This window comes from Pseudoliparis swirei, chromosome 19 (genome assembly GCF_029220125.1).
Source record: "Pseudoliparis swirei isolate HS2019 ecotype Mariana Trench chromosome 19, NWPU_hadal_v1, whole genome shotgun sequence".
NCBI classification, from domain to species: domain Eukaryota; kingdom Metazoa; phylum Chordata; class Actinopteri; order Perciformes; family Liparidae; genus Pseudoliparis; species Pseudoliparis swirei.
In genome coordinates this window covers 27,121,380-27,143,879 of record NC_079406.1, presented here as the reverse complement: position 1 = coordinate 27,143,879, position 22,500 = coordinate 27,121,380, and the positions used below count along the sequence as shown (strand labels likewise).

The 22,500-nt window shown below is 45.9% G+C and overlaps 1 protein-coding gene across 1 annotated transcript in view; it reads right to left on the bottom strand.

The window, feature by feature from the left end:
* fat2 (FAT atypical cadherin 2) overlaps positions 1-22,500 on the bottom strand; it is a 75,299-nt gene that overhangs the window by 38,936 nt on the left and 13,863 nt on the right. Inside the window, exons 3-11 of the mRNA XM_056439885.1 lie at positions 21,237-21,295; positions 19,734-20,054; positions 18,627-18,834; positions 15,884-16,023; positions 15,117-15,179; positions 12,850-13,065; positions 12,038-12,248; positions 7,127-10,797; positions 4,796-5,195 (exon numbers count right to left, since the gene is read on the bottom strand). Coding sequence (XP_056295860.1) covers positions 4,796-5,195; positions 7,127-10,797; positions 12,038-12,248; positions 12,850-13,065; positions 15,117-15,179; positions 15,884-16,023; positions 18,627-18,834; positions 19,734-20,054; positions 21,237-21,295 — 5,289 coding nt within the window. The remainder of the gene's footprint in view (positions 1-4,795; positions 5,196-7,126; positions 10,798-12,037; positions 12,249-12,849; positions 13,066-15,116; positions 15,180-15,883; positions 16,024-18,626; positions 18,835-19,733; positions 20,055-21,236; positions 21,296-22,500) is intronic.

Here is a 22,500-nt window from a genome sequence, read left to right as displayed (position 1 = left end):
TGACTTGTATGCTCTTTTAAACAGTTCTATGAGACTGGAGTTTACCTCTGTTACCTTTTTAACATTTTCATTGACAAAATGCCGCAACTGTAGGTATCTAAAGAAGTCCTGTTTCTCTAAAAGATAATTTTCTTTAATCATTTCAAAACTAAGCAGTTTGTTTCCCTTCATAATATTACATAAAGCTGTTATTCCATTAGCTCTCCATTTTTTGAATCTGGTGTCCATTTTATTTGGTGTGAAGTCTGAGTCATATCCACACCATTTAAGGCACAGTAGATCTCCTTCAAGTTTGTATTCTCTAATGATATTCTTCCACACTTTAAGGGTCAATTTGACCCATGGATTATCAGAACTGTTTATGTAGTGTTGCATTTTAGAGTCAGCTATGATTGCTTGTATTGGAATGGGAAATATTTTTCTTCAATGTCTTTCCACTGTGCATCATATGAAGGATTGCACCAGCATATTATAGCTCTTGTCTGGGCGGCATAGTAGTATTCCTTGAGGGATGGCAGACCCCATCCTCCCTTCTCCTTTACTAACTGCAGTGTTTTGAGGCGAACCCTTGGTCTCTTGCCTTGCCACACATATCTCGACAACATTTTGTCCCATTCATTAAGCTGGCCCTGAGAAACTTCTATTGGTAGGGTTTGAAATAGATATAACAATCTGGGTAATATGTTCATTTTTATAGATTGTATTCTTGAGCTGAAACTAAAGAATGGTACGAGGTTCCATCTTGTGATATCTTCTTTGATTTTTTTGTTTATAGGTGAGTAGTTATATTCTGATAGTTTTGACAGATCTTTTGGAATATTTATGCCTAGGTACTTAAGGGATTTTGCTTGCCATGACCATGGGTATTTGCTTTCCATTTCTGATGTTGGATTATAGTTATACGATAGTACTTGGGTTTTACCCACATTAACCTTATATCCTGATAATTGCCCATATTTCTCAAGTGCCAGCATCAGCTGGGGCAAAGAGTGTGTTGGCTGGCTAAGATAAACTAGTACATCATCTGCGTAGCAAGCTAGTTTATGCTCTCTTTCTGCCAGTTGAATGCCTCTTATTTCTCTGTTTTGTCTTAAATATTGGGCTAGTGGTTCAAGGAAAAGTGCAAATAATATTGGTGACCATGCGCAGCCCTGTCTTGTACCCCTTTCCAGGGTAAACCTATTTGATAAATAACCATTGACCTTGACCCTTGCAGTAGGAGTATTGTATAATGATTGTAAGGTTTTAATAATCCTGGCATGAAAACCAAATCTATGAAGAGTTCTGTAAAGAAAATCCCAATTGACGGAGTCAAATGCCTTCTCAGCATCTATACTAATTACTATTGCTTCCAATTTGTTTTGCTATATGATTAATAATATGTAACGTCCTTCGTATATTGTCTTGTGTTTGACGTTGGTGTATGAAACCTGTCTGATCGTTGTGGATCAATTTAGTCATAAACTTTTCAAGTCTTCTGGCCATAATAGAAGTGAACATCTTATAGTCTACATTTAAAACAGATATTGGTCTGTAAGACGCACACTCCGTTTTATCCTTGCCTTCCTTTGGAATGGCAGAAATAATGGCCTCCTTCCAACTAGGAGGTGTTTGGGCCTTTTCCAGGACCCAGTTTAGTGTAGGAAGTATGATAGGAATCAAGTCATTTTTAAACTCCTTGTACCACTCAGCTGTAAATCCATCGGAACCTGGAGCCGTACCTACTTTAAGTCTGCTAATTGCTGCTTGCAGTTCACTTTCTGTTATCTCAGCGATTAGCTCTTGGTTTTGCTCTTCATTAAGAGTGGGTAATTTCAGGGTGTTCAAGAAAGAATCAATCTGGGCTATGTCTCCTCCTGGGACTCTTGTTTACAATTTTTTGTAAAATGCTTCAAATGCTTCATGAATCTCACTTAGTTTGTTTTGGATCTCCTTTGTCCTAGGGTGTCGTATTTTATGAACTGTATTTTCAGCTAGTTTTTTCTTCAGTTTCCATGCCAGTATTTTCATTGATTTTGGGCCACTTTCATAATGTCTCTGTTTCAGATACATGAGGTTTCTTTTAATGTCTTGTGTGGTTAAACTTCTAATTTCATTTCTGGTTTTCTCGATTTCCTGAAATGTATTTCCATCTGAACTGGCCTTATGTTTTGTTTCTAAATTCTTCAATTTTTGTTGTAGCTCCTCTAGAGCCTTTTTTCTTTGTCTTTTCTTATGTGAGGCTATTGCTATAATTTTTCCTCTTAAAACCGCTTTCATAGTATCCCACAATATAAGAGGTGAGACCTCATCATTATCATTAAATTCTAGGAAGACACTCATTTCTTTTCTAATATCTTGTTTGAAACCAGGGTCATTGAGAAGGCCAGAGTTTAGTTTCCATAAAGTATTTCGGGGTGGTAGGTCAAGGTCAACCATTAGATAAATAGGCGCATGGTCACTCAAATCAATTGTCCCAATATCACATGTATGTATTTTATCTCTATCCCTCCCAAATGTTATAAAATAATCTATTCTTGTGTAAATGGAGTGAGGAGCGGAGTAGTGGGTGTAATCTCTTCTTTGTGGGAATAGTTCTCTCCATATATCAATAAGTCCCACATCCTTGAAAAGTGTGTTGACTTTTCTATGTAGAGATTTTGTTTCATATGTTTTCCCACTTGAATAATCAAGTTGTGGTTGAAGATGGATATTAAGATCCCCTCCACATATTAGTAGGCCTTCTGTTTTTGTTATTATGATATAAATTATCTTTTGAAAAAATCCCATATCACTTCCCGGAGGTGCATAGATATTGAGTAAAGTTATTATATTTCCATCAAAATCTTCTTTTTACCATAGCACGGTCCATTTTTATCCAATTGGCATGCAACTAATGCCAACATGTTCATAATTCAATGCCCAATCTTGTGATATGCGAAGATATGCGCTCTACCGAGTGCCCATTCTAGTTATGATATAGAACCCCCAATGGAGTCTAAGTGTCTGGTGAAACCACAGAACCTGTTACGCAACGATCGATACTTCTGTGATCGACGTTCTACCTCGCTGCCTGGAGATAGTCGAATTTACTTTAACAAGATGTGGGAAAGATCGTTGAAGAATCATTTGTGTTTTTGCTTGAAAGAAATGACAAACGATTAAATCAGTGATGGAAAAACTATTGTCAGGTTTTCAATCGACCAAAAATAACTTTTTAAATCCAGGAGTCCGTTGTTGACGACCTGTGAGGGTGATCGTAAATCATTGGGCCCGGAAGGCTGATAAAACAAACTATCAACCACCGGTAACCCGATGAATAATTCACAAACTGTGTTTGTGGTTGAATATTAATATTAGGCCGACTCACCTGGGTACTTTGCATTTTATTGTTTTCTTATCTTTCTTTCAAAAAAACGTCCTCCTTTGGAGATGAAAACTTTTTTTCAGAAACCGAGTACGCCCATTGGTCGGTCCGGGCAGCCGATTGCGCAACAGTCAGTGAGCGTCGGTGACAGGTGACGTGTGGGGGCGGAGCCTCGAGAGCGAAGCCGTCTCAACTCTTTAACGCTGTCACAAGTCCGGTGGTTATTTTAAATAATTAAGTGGCTCCTATAATATTTCGGTCTCTGAGCTGCCATCAGAAATGCTAATTGGGAATTTTGGAGTTTCTGGCGTGAAGCCGCTCCATGAATAAGTGAAACGCTCACATTAATCATGCCGGCGGGGAGCGACTTTAATAATTGTTTGTTGTTTACTCACCGGTGTCAACATCACACAAACAGCGCCGCTTATAAATAATCAAAAACAACACGTTCTGACTGCAGAGCTCCTTGAGAACCGTGAGAGGAGAACATTTAGTATCTGTGCGTTGTTCTGTGGCTTTGTTGTTGTTGTTGTTGTTGTTGTGAGCCGCAGGGCATCTGGTTGGTAACCCCGTCATGTCAATGTCTCCTCTCTGATTAATATGAATAATGTTCCATTCACAGAGATTTTAACTTTTTTGTCCTGATGAATCCCACATTGGAGCAAGTTGACTGATAAAAAGACAAACATTTTCAAAGTAAAAGCATGTTTTCTTCAATGAAGATAAGATTAAATTAATCATAAATACTCTTTCCATAGTTAATGTGTCGTGACTATTCTCTGGTGTTTAATGAAGTCTCTGCAGAGGTGTGTAGAGGCCCATCTCCAGTGTTCTAATGGTACATTGTGTTGTCGCCTTAGAAGACGAACGGAGGGGTAGAAAACCCTTGAGAACCCTTTTTATGTGATATTCATATCCCTGATTTAACTCGATTTGATTGAGGGATTCATAATACAGAGGAGATAGAATAATCGTGTGAATTATGATACATGACATTTGGTGGAGTTGTTCTCCAGAGGTATTCGGTCAAATCTGCCCAATTGGCCATTCAAAAATCCAAGATGGCAGCTATTTTTCAAGATGGCTGCGAATTGGGTCTCATAAAACTGTTTGTATTTTCCCCATCTCCAGTGTTCTAGTGGTACACTGTGTTATCGCCTTAGAAGACTAACAGAGGGGTAGAAAACCCTTGAAACCCTTTTATATGTGAGCGCAGCTGAAAACAGTTATGCTGCTGAGAGAAGCTATAAAACTGGCCTTCCTTTGAGCCACAAGAAGAACAACATTAATATTTACAATATAAATCATTATTTATAACCTCGTCAACGTCTGGACTATAGTTTATATTCATTTGATAAATAAAAGTGTGAGTGTTCATGGAGGTCACCAAATGGTCTTTGGTGACCTCAAACTTTTGAACGTGATGCATGAAGTGAGTGAGGCGCTCACCTGTGATGTAACACGTCACCAGGCGGTTCTTCAGCGACACGTCGGCGTCCGTGGTCGTCATGGAGACGATCACGTCTCCGGGGCTGCTGTTCTCCACCACGGAGCCGCGGTACGCGGCGTGGGAGAACTGGGGCGGGTTGTCGTTCTCGTCCGTGACGGTCACCTCCACCTGGACGCTGGACGACAGCTTGACGTCGCCGCCGTGGTCCGTGGCGACCACGACGAAGCGGTAGAACCTGGTGGCCTCGCAGTCCGTCGGCCGCACGGTGGTGATCCAGCCGCTGTCGCCGTCGATGGAGAACACCTCGGTGGCGCCCGCCGCCGCGGGGTCGTCAGGCGGAGACTCCAAGGTGTAGGTCACGCGGCCGTTCATGTCCGTGTCCGGGTCGTTGGCGGTCACCTGGCGGTCAATAACAAAGGGTTGAAGTTGTGAAATGAAAACACAGAAAACGCCGTGGTAGCTACCCATCAACCAGAGGAGTCGCCCCCTGGTGGTCAGGAGAGAGAATGCAGCTTTAACACATGAAGCATAGACTTCTATACAACCAGAGGAGTCGCCCCCTGGTGGTTAGGAGAGAGAACGCAGCTTTAACACATGAAGCATAGACTTCTATACACCCAGAGGAGTCGCCCCCTGGTGGTCAGGAGAGAGAATGCAGCTTTACTACATGAAGCATATACTTCTATACGACCAGAGGAGTTGCCCCCTGGTGGTTAAGAGAGAGAACGCAGCTTTAACAAATGAAGCATAGACTTCTATACAACCAGAGGAGTCGCCCCCTGGTGGTCAGGAGAGAGAACGCAGCGTTAACACATGAAGCATAGACTTCGATACGACCAGAGGAGTCGCCCCCTGGTGGTCAGGAGAGAGAACGCAGCTTTAACACATGAAGCATAGACTTCTATATAACCAGAGGAGTCGCCCCCTGGTGGTTAGGAGAGAGAACGCAGCTTTAACACATGAAGCATAGACTTATATACACCCAGAGGAGTCGCCCCATGGTGGTCAGGAGAGAGAATGCAGCTTTACTACATGAAGCATAGACTTCTATACAACCATAGGAGTCACCCCCTGGTGGTCAGGAGAGATAATGCAGCTTTAACACATGAAGCATAGACTTCTTTACGACCAGAGGAGTCGCTCCCTGGTGGTTAGGAGAGAGAACGGAGCTTTAACACATGAAGCATAGACTTCTATACACCCAGAGGAGTCGCCCCCTGGTGGTTAGGAGAGAGAACGCAGCTTTAACACATGAAGCATAGACTTCTATACACCCAGAGGAGTCGCCCCCTGGTGGTTAGGAGAGAGAACGCAGCTTTAACACACGAAGCATAGACTTCTATACAACCAGAGGAGTCGCCCCCTGGTGGTTAGGAGATAGAACACAGCTTTAACACATGAAGCATAGACTTCTATTCACCCAGAGGAGTCGCCCCCTGGTGGTCAGGAGAGAGAATGCAGCTTTACTACATGAAGCATAGACTTCTATACAACCAGAGGAGTCACCCCCTGGTGGTCAGGAGAGAGAATGCAGCTTTAACACACAAAGCATAGACTTCTATACGACCAGAGGAGTCGCTCCCTGGTGCTTAGGAGAGAACGCAGCTTTAACACATGAAGCATAGACTTCTATACAACCAGAGGAGTCACCCCCTGGTGGTCAGAAGAAAGAATGTGGCTTCAACACATGAAGCATATACTTCTTTACAACCAGAGGAGTCACCCCCTGGTGGTCAGAAGAAAGAATGTGGCTTCAACACATGAAGCATAGACTTCTATACAACCAGAGGAGTATCCCCTTGGTGGTCAGGAGAAAGAATGCAGCTTTACTACATGAAGCATAGACTTCTATACAACCAGAGGAGTCGCCCCCTGGTGGTCAGGAGAGAGAATGCGACTTCAACACATGAAGCATAGACTTCTATACACCCAGAGGAGTATCCCCTTGGTGGTCAGGAGAAATAATGCAGCTTTACTACATGAAGCATAGACTTCTATACAACCAGAGGAGTCGCCCCCTGGTGGTCAGAAGAGAGAATGCGGCTTCAACACATGAAGCATAGACTTCTATACACCCAGTGGAGTATCCCCTGGTGGTCAGGAGAGAGAATGCAGCTTTAACACATGACGCATAGACTTCTATACAACCAGAGGAGTCACCCCTGGTGGTCAGGAGAGAGAATGCAGTATGTGACCAGGACAAATGTAGCTAATATAAGTGTGGGAAACAGATATTTCATATATTTTGTGTGAACGAAACTAAAACCCAGGTGACACCGTCTCCTCCAGAGAGCAGCAGCTCTTTCCAATCCTCTGACGGTTCTTCTCACCTGGATAACGGTGGTTCCGGCGGGCATGTTCTCGGCCAGGAAGGCCCTGTACGGGTTGGCCTCAAACAGCGGCTGGTTGTCGTTCACGTCCTGGACCTGGATGCTGATGGACACCAAGGACGCCACGTCGGTCCCGTTGTGGCTCCCTCGGGCGAGCACGTCGATCTGGTACCACCTGGTCTTCTCGTGGTCGATGGCCTTCTGCAGCAGCAAGGTTCCGCTCTCCTTGTCCAGGCTGAACACTTTGTCCCGGTTGCTCTCTACCGTGTTGCCGTTCACCAGGCTGTAGATGAGGGGCGTTTTGGAGTCGGCCCTCACCGAGCCCACCTCCGTGCCGACGGCGGCGTCCTCCGCGGCCGAGAAGCTGTAGAGGGGCTCGGAGAACTTGGGAAGAGGAACCTCGGGGGGAACCACTCTGACCTGGACGGGCACGGTGGAGTTGTAGAAGGGAACGCTGCCGTCGCGAGCTTTCACCCTGAAGTTGAAGATCTTGTTCTCCATGCCGACGAGACTCTCTTTGACGCTCACGACGCCGGTGAACGGGTTGATCTCGATGACGTCGTCGGCCACCTCGCCGGCTTCGTCCACCGTGTAGGTGACGTCGGCGTTTTTGCCGTCGTCCGCGTCGTACGCCACGATCTGGATCACGGGCGAGCCTTTGTTGACGGTGGACTGAATGGAGACCTGGTACTCCGACGCCTTGAACTGAGGAACGTTGTCGTTCTCGTCCGTGAGGATAATCTTGACCGTGCAAAAGGCCACTCTCCCGCCGCCGTCCTTCGCCATCACTTTGATGGCGATGACCCTCTGGGCCGGGTTCTCTCTGTCCAGCGGTTGCGTGGTGACGATCTGCCCGTCGACGTCGATGGCAAAAGTCTCGTCGGCGAGTTTGTTGATGATGGTGTAGTCGACGCTGCCGTACGGCCCGTCGTCGGGGTCGACGGCCGCCAACCGGATCACCGGCGTTCCCGCCTCTGCGTTCTCAGCCAGCTCCGCTTCGTAGACGCTCTGCTTGAAATGCGGACTGTGCCTGTTGATGTTGATCATGTCGATGTTCACCGGCGCCGTTTTCTGAAACACGCCGTCCGACACCGCCACCGTCAGGTTGTAGTAAGGATCCAGATTCCTCTTGCAGACGTTGGAGAAGGAGATGATTCCCGAAGACTCGTTGATGTTGAAGTAGCGGCCTTCGTTCCCCGAGAGGATCTTGTATTTGAGGTTGTCCGGGTCCGCGGAGTCCGGATCCGACGCCTGGATTTTGATAACGATGTGGCCGCACTTTGCCATCTCGTCCAGAGAGACGTCGTACTGGGAGCTCACGAAGTCCGGCGGGTTGTCGTTGACGTCGGAGACGTTGATCAAGACGGTGGCTTCGCCACTGAGAGGGACGCTGCCGTTGTCGGTGGCTCTGACTTTCAAATGAAAGTGTTTCGTGATCTCGTGGTCCAGCACTTGCTTTGTGACAATCAATCCGCTCCGGGGGTCCATCTCAAAGAAATCTGTCTCGTCACTCTCCGTCTTCACCAGCTGGAAGGTCAGATCTTTGTTTCTGCCCGAGTCCCCATCGGAGGCAGAAAGTTGCACCACGGAGGTGCCGGTTGGAAGACCCTCCTCTAAGGTCACAGCGTACGCCGGCTTTGAGAAGACCGGCGCGTTGTCGTTCACGTCTTCCACTTCCACTTCGACGGAGGCCTCCGAGAACGCTCCGGTCACCGAGTCGGTGGCGCGAACCGTCAAGGCGTGCGCGGTCCGGCTCTCGTAGTCCAGGGGGTCGGAGACGGTCAACACGCCGGTTTTGAAATCGATGTGAAAGTGCTGCGAGCCGTTCCCCTCTTCCAGGTTGTAGATGAGCCGATAGCCGTCCGGGTTCCGGGCCTGGACGTGTAAGATGGTGGTGAGCGGGGGGACGTTCTCAGGGACTTTCAGGGGATACAAGAGGGTCTGGAAAAGGGGGTTGGTTTGATTCCTGACTTGAATGTTGAGCTGCGCCGTCGCGCTGAGGCTGGGCTCGCCGTCGTCGGTGGCCGAGACGGTCAAAACGTACTTATTCAGAGCTTCAAAGTCCAGAGGCCTTCGGAGGGTCACGTCGCCGATGTCGGGATCGATCCGGAAGAGGTCGAAGTCGTCCTCCAGCGAGTACACGACGGAGCCGTTTTCTCCCAGATCTCCGTCGACGGCGGTCGCTTGATACAAGACGTCTCCCGGGTCGGCGGAGTCAGAAATCATCATTGAAAAGGGCAAGTTCAGAAACCGCGGCGCGTTGTCGTTCACGTCCTCGACGAACACCCTGACCCGGGCGGTTGCCGTGCGGGGCGGCGTCCTCGCGTCTTCCACCTTCACCACCACGTCGTAAACATCCCGTTGCTCGCGGTCGAAGGGAACGCCGGTTGTTTCAAGGACGCCTGAAGTCCGGGAGATTACGAATTTCCCCACTGGGTTGACGATGGAATATAAAAGAGGCTCGTTTAAAAAGCAACCCGTGGCCTGGAGTCCCGCCACAGTCTTCGCCGTCTTCAGGTTTTCCGCTACGCTCGCCGAATACACCTTCTGACGGAAGCCGAGGCCGCTCGCCGCGAGGTTCGTCACGTTCACTCTGACGGTGGCCGAGTCGACGTAGAGCCCGTCGGACGCTTTGACGACCAGCTGGTAAAAAGACCCGAATTCGGACGCGTTGCTCACGGTGATGACGCCGGTGTCGGGGTGAATTGAAAAGGCGTTGTGGAGATTCCCCTCGGCGATGCTGTACCCGACCGCCGAGTCGGCGTCGCGGGCCGCTACACGCACCACCTCGGCGTCGGCGACGGCCGGGAAGATGACGGTCGGCTCGTACACGGGGGCGGCGAATCGCGGCGGGCAGTCGTTCTGGTCCAGGACCCGAACCGTGACCTTGGCGGGCTCCGCGGCGTACAGCGACGGTTTCCCCGAGTCCTTCGCCTGCACCGTGAAGCGATACTCGGCCTCGGCTTCGAAGTCGACGGGCGAGGCGAGCGAGACGGCGCCCGTGCTGGGGTCCAGCTCGAAGACGCTCCGGGCCTCCGCCTCCAGGATCCGGTACGCCAGCAGAGAGTTGGCGCCTCTGTCTGCGTCGGAGGCCCGGATGACCAGAGGGGCGTTCCCCTCGCCCAGCACCATGCTGCCCACGCGAGCCGACTCGCTGACCTGCCCCACGTACTCCCGCCGGTGGAAGACGGGGGCGTTGTCGTTCTCGTCGACCACGTAGACGTGGACGACGGCGTTGGACGAGGCGCCCGCCGTGGTGGAAGCCACGACGCCGAGCTTGTAGGAGGCGCGGCTCTCGAAATCGAGGGGCGTTCGGGTGGAAATGGACCCGGTGTACGGGTCGATGCGAAAGGTCCCGTTGGCGTCGCCGCTTTCTATCCCGTAACGCACGGCGGCGGCGGGGCTGTAGGCCGAGACGGCGACCACCGGGGTCCCGAAGGCGCTGGATTCGCCGATCTCCGTCAGGTATTCGTCGGAGGAGAAGGCGGGCGGGGTTCGGTCGGAGGGCCGGACGTGGAGGTGGACGGAGCAGAGGTCGCTGCGCTGGGGGAAGCCCTGGTCCGTGGCCCGCACCGTCAGGTGGAGCCGGTCCTCAGGCTGGAGGAGCAGAGGCTTGACCACGCTGATGGAGCCCAGCTCCGGATCGATGGCGAACATGTCGTCCGTATTTCCTGCGGGAAGAAGAGGAAATAATGTGTTACGCCAACGAGATACTCCAAACCGCATTTTAATGTGTCCTTTATATAATAACACCATGTTTTAGGTCTATAACTGAAATGTTGTCGTTGTGCGAGTCCTCCACTTTCCTGGACTTCATCTCCTACGTATCCGTCTCACAGGCTTGTATTAACAATATATTTGTTAGTGTTACAACACATGTTTTGAGGTCATTTATATATTATTATTATTGTATACTGAAATGGAATTTTATCAAAATAAAAGCTCAATATTTTGGCGACATGGTTTCTTGTTGTGAGCTTGAAAATCATTTCTCCCTGACTACTTTTAATTTTTTTAACACCTTAATTTTTTACAGATTAAACCAACTATATAATAATAATAATAAGACATTTAAAAATTGTTAACACTTCAGTTTTGTACAGATTAAACAAACTAGATAATTATAATAATAATGATAATGATGATAATAATATGACATTTTCACTTCATTTACCACTTCAGTTTTGTACAGATTAAACCAACTATATAATAATAATAATAATAAAAATATGACATTTTCACTCTATTTACCACTTCAGTTTTGTACAGATTAAACCAACTATATAATAATAATAATAATAATAATAATAATATGACATTTTCACTTTTTTTACCACTTCAGTTTTGAACAGATTAAACCAACTATATAATAATAATAATAATAATAATAATAATATGACATTTTCACTTTATTTACCACTTCAGTTTTGTACAGATTAAACCAACTATATAATAATAATAATAATAATAATAATAATAATAATAATAATAATAAGACATTTTCACTTTTTTTACCACTTCAGTTTTGCATGGATTAAACTAACTAGATAATAATTTTATAATAATAATAACACAATTTTTTTACTTTTTTTACTTATTGAGCTTTTCAATAATATTCTGATCGTCTCATCCGAGTCTTACAACAATTCAAATACATAGTTTTCGATAACTTCTCTCAGTTTGTCTTAGAGACAATATACCGGAGACAATATACCAGAGAGACCAGGAGGTTTAACTTTCTAAACCCTCCCCCTCCCTGAGGCGACTGTGCCCTTGAACCCTCCAAGAGAGAAGCAGCCGGCTTCTGAAGGGCAGCTCCCGGCGGCCCGCGGTACAAAATGTCGCGTGTGTACAACTGAATGAAGCTGAAAAAGAAGCAAACATATATATATATATTTTGTAAAGGTTCACCGGAGATCAGCGAGTAGCTGACGTCGGCGTTGCTGCCCGCGTCCTTGTCCAGCGCCTTGACCCGGACCACCTCGGCGCCCGCGGGGTCGTCGTTGGAGACGCCGGCCTCGTAGCGGGCGCTGAGGAACGCCGGCGCGTGGTCGTTGCAGTCCTCCACGTGAACCACCACCTTCACGAAGTTCCTCTTCACCGGGATCTCCTGGTCGCGCACCTGAAGAGGAGCAGAGGGGCGGGGTTTGTGGCGCTGGCGGTACGAGACGACGGGGGCTGAAACGTCTTTGAATCATGATATTCAATCACGAGTGCGGCTCTGAATTATCCAAGTCTTCTTTTTCATATCCCGTCTATTCAGATGCATTTCTTAAAGATTAAATGATCTCGCCGTTTGTTTTTAAATTTCTCTTCTCACTTTTAAAACCAACAGCGTCATCGTCCAATTAAAATCATGCATGACCAGAACCTCTCAGGTGAACTGATGGAGGTGCTGTTTCTTCAGAGGCTCTAAAAAATAAATGTCATTGTTATGCTGAACAAACCATTTAAATAACAATTTAAAGAGCTTTAAATCTCCAAAAAAATGTGAAAGCTGTTTTTGAAATTGTCATTTTGAAAGAACTGTGAACACTATTTTAATTGTCTGCTATTTATCTGCATTATCCTTTGGATTCTTTATAAGTTAAGTTGGTTAATAACGTTAACAACGTTGTAAACGTATGAACAGTCAAATGAAATAAAAAGGAAACAGATAAATGTTAAACATGGTAACTCCTGCCGTGAACCGGGCGGTCCGCTGTATTCCACTGCGTGGTTACCATGACGATGAGCGTGTGGACGGAGATGTCCTCGTAGTCCAGCCCCTCCTCCGTCAGCACCAGGACTCCGCTCTTGGCGTCCAGCCGGAAGAGGCCGCCGCTGCGGGGGTTCAGGCCGCCGTGGACGGAGAACAGCAGCCGGCTGTTGGCGTCGGCGTCCGAGGCGCCGATGTGCAGGATGTCCTTCCCCGGGGACGTGTCCTCGGGAACCCTCACCTGGAGAACACACGGGGGGGGGGGGTCAAGGTCAGTCCAAGGTCATGAAAAAGAAGAAACACTTTGGAAACGGGATACCTGGAGGTCTACATTTTCAATTTGAAGACCGTTGTTTTTTTCTACGGCCGAAAAGAACGAGAACATTTTCAGTTAGAGCAAAACGTTGAGAGAGGAAGAAGAGCTGTGGTCAGGACGCCGGCAGCAGGTCTGCTGGCCTCGTGGTCACAGAGAACCGCTCCCGTTAGTAATAATAATTTAAATCTAAAAAAGCAGGAATCCACAAAGCCTCCGCTCCTCTGAAACCCGATTGCTGCAATTTACATAATAAAACAAACTCCTCCTCAGACTCCGAACGGACGCTTTTGGGGATTCAGTGAGATTCACAAGAGGCGTTTAAGGTGCGTCTCGGGGCGTCGTTCCTTTTCTCAGCTTACAGGGGGGGAAAGTTTGAGAAATATCAGGACGCTTCTTTTGATGTAAAGTTAGTTCGTCGAGAGTTTTTGTTGGATGAAAATAACCTGAAAGAGCTGGTTTGGATTTGTTCAGATAATCGTTGGTGTGAAAAATGTGTCCTCTCTAATCACAAGGGGGAAAGTCCTTAAAGCGACAGTACCAGACTCTGTGGTGAAAACTAAAGTCCTTAAAGGGACAGTACCAGACTCTGTGGTGAAAACAAAAGTCCTTAAAGCGACAGTACCAGACTGTGATGAAAACTAAAGTCCTTAAAGCGACAGTACCAGACTCTGTGATGAAAACAAAAGTCCTTAAAGGGACAGTACCAGACTCTGTGATGAAAACAAAAGTCCTTAAAGGGACAGTACCAGACTCTGTGATGAAAACAAAAGTCCTTAAAGGGACAGTACGAGACTGTGATGAAAACAAAAGTCCTTAAAGGGACAGTACCAGACTCTGTGATGAAAACAAAAGTCCTTAAAGGGACAGTACCAGACTGTGATGAAAACAAAAGTCCTTAAAGGGACAGTACCAGACTCTGTGATGAAAACAAAAGTCCTTAAAGCGACAGTACCAGACTCTGTGGTGAAAACAAAAGTCCTAAAAGGGACAGTACGAGACTGTGATGAAAACAAAAGTCCTTAAAGGGACAGTACGAGACTGTGATGAAAACAAAAGTCCTTAAAGGGACAGTAGCAGACTCTGTGATGAAAACAAAAGTCCTTAAAGGGACAGTACCAGACTCTGTGATGAAAACAAAAGTCCTTAAAGGGACAGTAACAGACTCTGATGAAAACAAAAGTCCTTAAAGGGACAGTACCAGACTCTGATGAAAACAAGTCCTTAAAGGGACAGTACCAGACTCTGTGATGAAAACAAAAGTCCTTAAAGGGATTCAAGGCTTTATTTTCCATTTGTGCCTAGACCAGCTGTCCAGACACATTGTAATCTAGTGCAGGGCTCTATGAGTCAACAGTTTAGAAGTAACATTATAATAAGAAAGAAAAAATACAAATTATAAAAGAAAACACAAGTTTGGTGAAATCTTGGTGTTTGATGAAAAAGTGAGAAAAGGTGAGAAAATGTAGTACGTATGCCCGCTTAAATTTTGAGCGTCTTTCTTTTAAAAGCATCATAATTATTTCAAACAAAGCGTAAATTAGCATATAAATATTTAAAAAATGGTCCATGACTTTTCCAAAACTTTTGGGATTTTTTTTTCTTCCAATGACTTTTCCAGGCCTGGAAATAACCATTTAAAACTCCATGCCTTTTCCGTGAGGTTTTCCATGAACCCTGCTTTAAAAACACCAAAGTTACTCAATAACAAACTGATGGCGGCCGTCGACCAGCTGCTCCGGTGTTCTGCGTGATAACAATCTGACAGCAAAGTAAAGAGGTGATACATATTATAAGAGCAATTGCTTTGCTCTACACACAAATATACAATCATCCAAACCAGCCCTGTCTCTGCTGTACTTGTCACACCTGGTTGCATCTCTGAAACACTCCTCTTTAACTGTAAAGAATGCCCCTTAGGGTGTTATTGCTGTGGTAATAACAGTCCAGTGGGAACCTCCCAGTGGATCCACTCTCACCTGGTACAGCGGCTCCAGGAAGGCGGGCCGGTGCTCGTTCATGTCCAGGACCCGGATGTAGGCCTGAAGGTTTGAGGGGGACATTGAACAAGGAGAGCAGCAGGAAGGAAACACTCAGGGGTCAGATTATAAACTCCAGGGACGACTCTGTGGGATAGTTTGTGTTCGGTGGATTAAACTCAGAAAAGGTTTTGTGGCTCGTTGAGAACGCTGTGGGTTTTTTTTCTTCGCTCGGCCAGTCGAGCCGATCCTCGTCTTTTATTTGCGTCATTACTTTTATAAAAGATGCAAAAACGTTAGAGAACGCTCCGTCGTTAAAATTCATTTGGTGTGAAGTCATTTTCTGCCATTATTACATGTTTTGATCCTGTAAATTCCTTCCTTCCTTCTTCCTCCCTCCCTCAATCCTTGCTTTCCTCCTCCCCTCCTCATTCCTTCCTTTCATCTCTCCCTTTTTTCCTCCCTCCCTCCTCCCTTCATTCCTCCCCTCCATCTTTCTGTCTTTCCTTCCTCCCTCCCACTTTCCCTTCTTTCCTGTCTTCCTCCTTTCTTTCTTTCTTTCCTTCCTTCCTTCCTCCCTCCTTCCCTCCCTCCTTCTTCCCTCCCTCCCTCCTTCCTTCCTTCCTTCCTTCCTTCCTCCCCTCCATTCCTCCCCTTCCTTCATTCCTTCCTTCCTTCCTTCCTCCCCTCCATTCCTCCCCTTCCTTCATTCCTTCCTTCCTCCCCTTCCCTCCTTTCTTCCCCTCCTCCCTCCCTCCCTCCCTCACCTGTGTGGTGGCGCTGTGGTGGCCGTCGGTGACCCTCACTGTCATGTTGTAGTTGGAGCGCCGCGACGCGTCGAGCCGCCGGGCGATGGAGAGAGTTCCCGTGTTCCTCTGGATGTCAAAGTCCTTGTCTTCATCGCCACCTGAGAGAGAGAGAGAGGGAGAGAGAGGGGGAGAGAGAGAGAGGGAGAGAGGGAGAGAGAGAGAGAGGGAGAGAGAGAGAGAGAGAGAGAGGGAGGAGAGAGGGGAGAGAAAGAGAGGAGAGAGAGAGAGGAGAGAGAGAGGGAGGGAGAGAGAGAGAGGGAGAGAGGGAGAGAGAGAGAGAGGGAGAGAGAGAGAGAGAGAGAGAGAGAGAGGGAGAGAGAGAGAGAGGGAGAGAGAGAGAGAGAGAGAGAGAGAGAGAGGGAGAGAGAGAGAGAGAGCAGCGGTCACATGTGATGTCTCAGACGAGTTTGACTGGTGGCAGGAACGATGCACCGTGGTCCTCCAGCGCGTGAAGGGCGGCGGTGACTTCCCCATCGGGGGAGGGGGAGAGGGGGGGGGGGGCCGTAATCAATAAGATGCTCTCTGGCTTCAGGAAGCCAAAGCTCTGTCCACTCTGGTCCCAAAGGCACTAAATGTGAATGAATCAACAGAGAACCAGCAGCGGGCCAGGAGCCTCACGGAGACCTGGTCGGGTCGACTTGGCTGAACACGTTTATTCAAAGAGGAAAGAAAAATATAAAATACAGAGAGAGGAATAGATCTATCTCTCTCTCTCTCTCTCTCTCTCTCTCTCTATCCTTCTCTATCTATCTATCTGTCTCTCTCTTTCTATACCTCTCTATGTCTCTCTCTTTCTCAATCTATCTCTGTATGTCTCTATCCTTCTCTCTCTCTCTCTTTCTCTCTCCCTCTCTGTCTCTTTCTCTCTCCCTCTCTCTATCTTTCTCTGTCTCTCTCTCTCTCTCTCTCTCTCTCTCTCTCTCTCTCTCTCTCTCTCTCTCTCTCTCTATCTTTCTCTGTCTCTCTCTCTCTCTCTCTCTCCCTCTCTCTCTCCCTCTCTCCCTCTCTCCCTCTCTCTCTCGCTCTCTCTCATTAGGTCGTATGTTCGGAGGTGAGGAAGCTTAAACCTCGGCCTGCTCGGACCAGATGGTGTTTATTGAGATGTCCACCTCGTGGAAGACACACACACACACACACACACACACACACACACACACACACACACACATAGGCTGCACGCCGTCCTTTCTCTTCTATCATATCTAAATAATGTTCGCATGTGTGTGATTAAAGAATAGAGTCTATCTTCCTCGTGACATCTCTCTCATCTCATGTTCAAACATCGATAGAAACACAGCCTCCATGTTTGTTTCTCGGTCGATACAAATAGACGTGGAGACGACCCGGTTATCCGAGCCGTCGTCTCCGGGCGAAGAGAGGAAGGTCTTCACTTCACTTCATCATTTCAAGGAACACCTGACATCCCCGCCGTGGTCGACCCGGGAGATTAAAAAAAAGAAGCGCACGCCAAATGTTGCACAGGAAAAGAAAGATGGAGGCACTTCACATTGTTATCGATCTCTCCATTCCTTCATCTCCTGGTGTTGATCTGGGTCCACAGCAGGAACAACGGGGCCTCTGACCCCTGACCCCTGACCCCCCCTCCCTTATCGGATTTGATTTTTAAAGTTTTTTTTCATTCTTTCCTCTTTCATTTTCCCGAAAGCAGGGCGGGCTTTTCTTTTCTTTTCTTTTCCTTTCTCTTTTTATTTTCAGCTGCGATGAGCGAAGAAAGTGGAACGTCCAATTACCGATGTGTTTTATTACTTATTTCATTTTTTCTAACTACAATGGCCGTGACACGTGTCGTAGGAATATCGGACATATCAGTTAATTATATATGAATATTTATATATAAATAAAAGGATATAAATAGTCGATGCACGAGACCTTTTCCCATCTAGGGAGGGGGGGGGGGGCATTCCAGCTATGATAATTATGGTCACGCCTTTTAGATATTCATGAAGGCCTCTGGTCCTTCTCGTAGTGTTCAGGGTCGGAGGAGGAGGAGGAGGAGGAGGAGGAGGAGTTTGTCCTTCCTGTGGTGATCTGGCTGGTGATGAGAGGAGAACAAATGTCCCGCTGACACCGAGATCTACCCCTCTCTCTCTCTCTCTCTCTCTCTCCATGTGTTGAAGCTGCATTCTCTCTACTGTCCACAAGGGGCGACTCCTCTGGTTGTATAGAAGTCTATGCTTCAAAACATCGGTCCACAAACCAATCCGCGATGTATAAACTTCCTTTATACAGTCTGCGGTTTAACCGTCACAACGCTGTGAATTCTGGGTATTTACCTCAGGTGAAGTCTGCAGGAATGCGGACTCAAGGAAAGTGTGGAAGAAAGGGATCAAAAAGGAGCACGACGGTGTGTGTGTGTGTGTGTGTGTGTCTGTGTGTGTGTCTGTGTGTGTGTGTCTGTGTGTGTGTATGTGTGTGTGTGTGTCTGTGTGTCTGTGTCTGTCTGTGTGTGTCTGTGTGTGTATATATGTGTATGTCTGTGTGTAAGTCTGTGTGTGTGTGTGTCTGTGTGTGTGTCTGTATGTGTGTGTCTGTGTGTCTGTGTCTGTGTGTGTCTGTGTGTGTGTCTGTGTGTGTGTCTGTGTCTGTGTGTGTGTGTCTGTGTGTGTGTGTCTGTGTGTCTGTGTCTGTGTGTGTGTGTGTGTGTGTCTGTGTGTGTGTGTGTGTGTGTGTGTGTGTGTACCTGTGATATCGAACCATCTCTGCCGGTGCGTCTCCGTCATGATGATGCCCACCATGTGAGTGACGGGCTCCGTTTCCATGACGGCGAAGGCGAACGGGAATTCGTCGAACGCGATCGGCTCGGCGGCGGGCGGCGGGCGGGCGACCCACTCGATATCGAGTCTCGCCGTGGAGGAGAGCGGCGGGACGCCGTGGTCCGTGGCTTCGATCTGGAGGGCAATAAATAAATCAACCAATAGATGAGGGTCTGATTAAATATAGAGAAGGTCTCGAGTTATTTAGAGTTCCTCCGGTTCGTGTTGTTTATCAATCAGGTTCATTGATCGGTGGCTGAAGCCTCATCGATATCTTTAATAAGCTTCACAGAGAATATTCCTTTAGGGACGTTTACGACAGTTTTTGGCATGTTGGGGAAAATGTGTTACGTACGCAACTCCTCATAGACCTGATTTTATTTTCATGAATCAATGAATTTACAATTGAGAATAGATCACTCCCTAGTTAGACCGTTTTTTTGAATTTTTTGTTTCATTCTGTCTCTTTAAAAAAAAAGTTTTATCCTTTTGTTTTAAACTTCTTGCTCTAAATATGTAGAACTAAAATGAGCATCAGTTAAAAATCCGCACATGCAGTGTCAACATTTTGAAAGACATAAATGTATGCAAATGTCTCATTAATTAAATTTAAATAAATAAATACAAATATTCCTTTTGAAACAATTTTTTTAAACCGCAGAAAATAAATCAGATTAAAAATCTATTTCCTCCCGTTTGAGAAACGTTTGATCAAATCTAAAGCGACCGCTTGCTTTAAAAAAAAACTTTATTTAACTAGGTGAGTCCGATTGAGATTAAAAATCTCTTTTTCAAAGGTGACCTTTTTTAACCCTTTATCGGGCGAGGAACCATATATGGTAACTTCTTTTATTTGACCACAAACGGGCAAAATATGTTATTCTTTTCATCAAACTCAGTGTAAATGAACATATGAATATAGCAAATTTATTTTCCCCAAACCTTTGTGATTTAATTTTTTTCCAAGACTTTTCCAAGCCTGGAAAAAAACAAAAAACTCGACAACTTGAAGCTCTAAAGTTCTGGCCACCGACCGTGAGGATGCTGTAGTTGCCGGGCCAGAAGTCTCCGTGCGACGTCACCGCGCCCGTCGCCGCGTCGATCCGGAAGCCCTCGTCCTCCTCGCCGTCGCCCAGGATGGCGTAGGTCACGGCGGCATTGGGGCCCTCGGCGTCGTCGTCGCGGGCGACCATCCTGCACACCTCCCGCCGGCCCGCCCGCCGGCGCCGCTCGGGCAGCTTGATCTGGAAGAGCTTGTCGGTGAACTTGGGCTGGTTGTCGTTGGCGTCCAGGACCCGGATCACCACGGTGGCGGTGGAGCGCAGAGACGGGGAACCGTTATCGGAGACGATCACCTGGGGGCGAACAACAAAGATCCACGAATTATACACAAGAAGGAAACTTATCTTTTCTCCACTATTTATACACAATAATGAAACTTATCTTTTCTCCACTATTTATACACAATAATGAAACTTATCTTTTCTCCACTATTTATACACAATAATGAAACTTATCGTTTCTCCACTATTTATACACAATAATGAAACTTATCTTTTCTCCACTATTTATACACAATAATAATGTATATATATATATTTTTTAAATTATTCTTTTGCTATATTTGATATGAATATATATATATATACATATATATATATGTATCATTTTACTCGGTTTTATTTTAATTGTTCATGTCTGACATTTTTGTATTTGTTTTATGTTAATATATCTAAACGAATAAAAAAATGTAAGTAAAAAAAAAATTTTTTTTTATAAAAGTTATCTTTTCTCAACTATTTATACACAATAAGCATTGTGACATCAGTTTCTGATTTAATATAGAATATATACATTGCCGTTTATGAACTTACACCTTTTATGAACTTATTTAAATGATTTTTTTAATGGATGCTCATTTTAAATATATACATTTTTTAATTCCTGTACCCCCTGCAGTACCTTAGCGTACCCCCAGGGGTACAAGTACCCTTATCTGGGAACCACAGCTCTACACAATAATGAAAGTTATCTCAACTATTTGTACACAAGTACAAAGCAGTGTTTTCTCGCAGCTCTGTTGTTTTATCCTTTTCATTCGTCTCAGCGCCACGCTCCTCTTCTTTCATCAATAACTCAATGACTCTCATCTCGCTGTGAAAACTTAACCCACAGGAGAACTTCACATCATTAACTTATCTTTTGGAGTTTCTTCAGAGGGCGGATTTGGGATTTTACATTTTTCTTTGAGTTGAGTTTATTTCGATCAGCAAAATATAAAACCATCAGTAATAAACAAAAGAAGAAAGTGGCTGAAGCTATCTAGCTCATAAGTGCCCTAACCTATGTCCTCTCTTTAGGGGTCAAACTAAGGTTTACAAGGTCAAGAATGAAAGTCCAGCTTTCTTCTCGTGTGAGACATTCGTGTACTGGAATATATTCTGTAAAATTACTTTATTTTTCTAGTATCTTGCATGGGTGGAAGAAGAAGAAGAAGAAGAACAAGAACAAGAACAAGAACAAGAACAAGAACTCACCTCGACGCTGTGTTCGGGTTTATCCTCCCGGTCCAACGCTGAGTGGGTGCTGATAACACCTGCGCACGCACACACACATACATACACACACACACACACACACACACACACACACACACACACACACAGGAAGAGACACATGGATGTTGTGAGTGTGTGTGAGGCTCAGTGGTGGGGAGAGTTCTAATTACACCTAAACAAACAAACAACAAGCAGCTGACGCTGAGGAGTGTTGTTGTTCACAGGAACAGAGACCAGCAAACACATGTCGGTTTATGGATGTTGTTGTTGGTAACTAGGGATGAGAATTGATAAGATTTTAACGATTCCGATGCCTTATCGATTCCTGCTTATCGATTCGATTCCTTATCGATTCTCTTATCGATTCTTATTGGGCAAGGGGTGAAAAAAAGAGCACAAACGGGTTTATTTACATTAATTTTCTTTTATATAATTTTCTATAATGCTGCACACACCATATACAGTATGTATACATACACATTTACATTTTTTTAAATAACCAAAAACATTTATACATATTCCTCTTGAACTTAAAATAAAACTTACATAACTTAAATAAAATGTATTCTGTTTAATTTAAACATGTTCCTAGAAATTAAAGTGCTCCTTCCTTTTTTAAAAAGGGTATATGAACTGAGCTGCTAAAAATGAAACTAGCAGTGGCAAATACCAAGTGTGCAACCATCAATTGTATGGATCATCAACAATTCTTGTGCAGAAAAATAAGCATGTCTGCTTTCTCCGGGAGGATCCGCGATCTCTCAGGAATTATTGTGTCTCCAGCCGTGGAGAACACTCTCTCAGGTGGGCTGGAGGATGAACACAAAGATATGAGGAGGTGAACAAGACGTGCTGTAGCCTGAGACCCAGACAGACGACCAGCCTCTGAACCGGTCTGACTCTGAACCTCATCAGCTAAATTGGATGGCAATGGAGATTATTTATATAGTGAAAGCTGGTTTACACAATGAACGCCTCCACATTTGGACCGGCCCCCTGAACAATACCAGAGACGCGTTCCGATTTTTTTTTTTTTTCACCTGGCCCGCTGCCGTTGAGATTGCAGTGAGACGCGGAGAAAATGTGGAGTGGTGCTCTTCGCAATAGAACATCTTTGATGGGACGTGTCGCGTCTCGGCCAATCAGCGTTCAGATGTCCACAGCGTTTGGGAAGTTAGGTTAGCTTGAATGTTAGTCCGCTACATCTGCTGCTGTCACGCTGCACGGTGTAGCGATACTAACA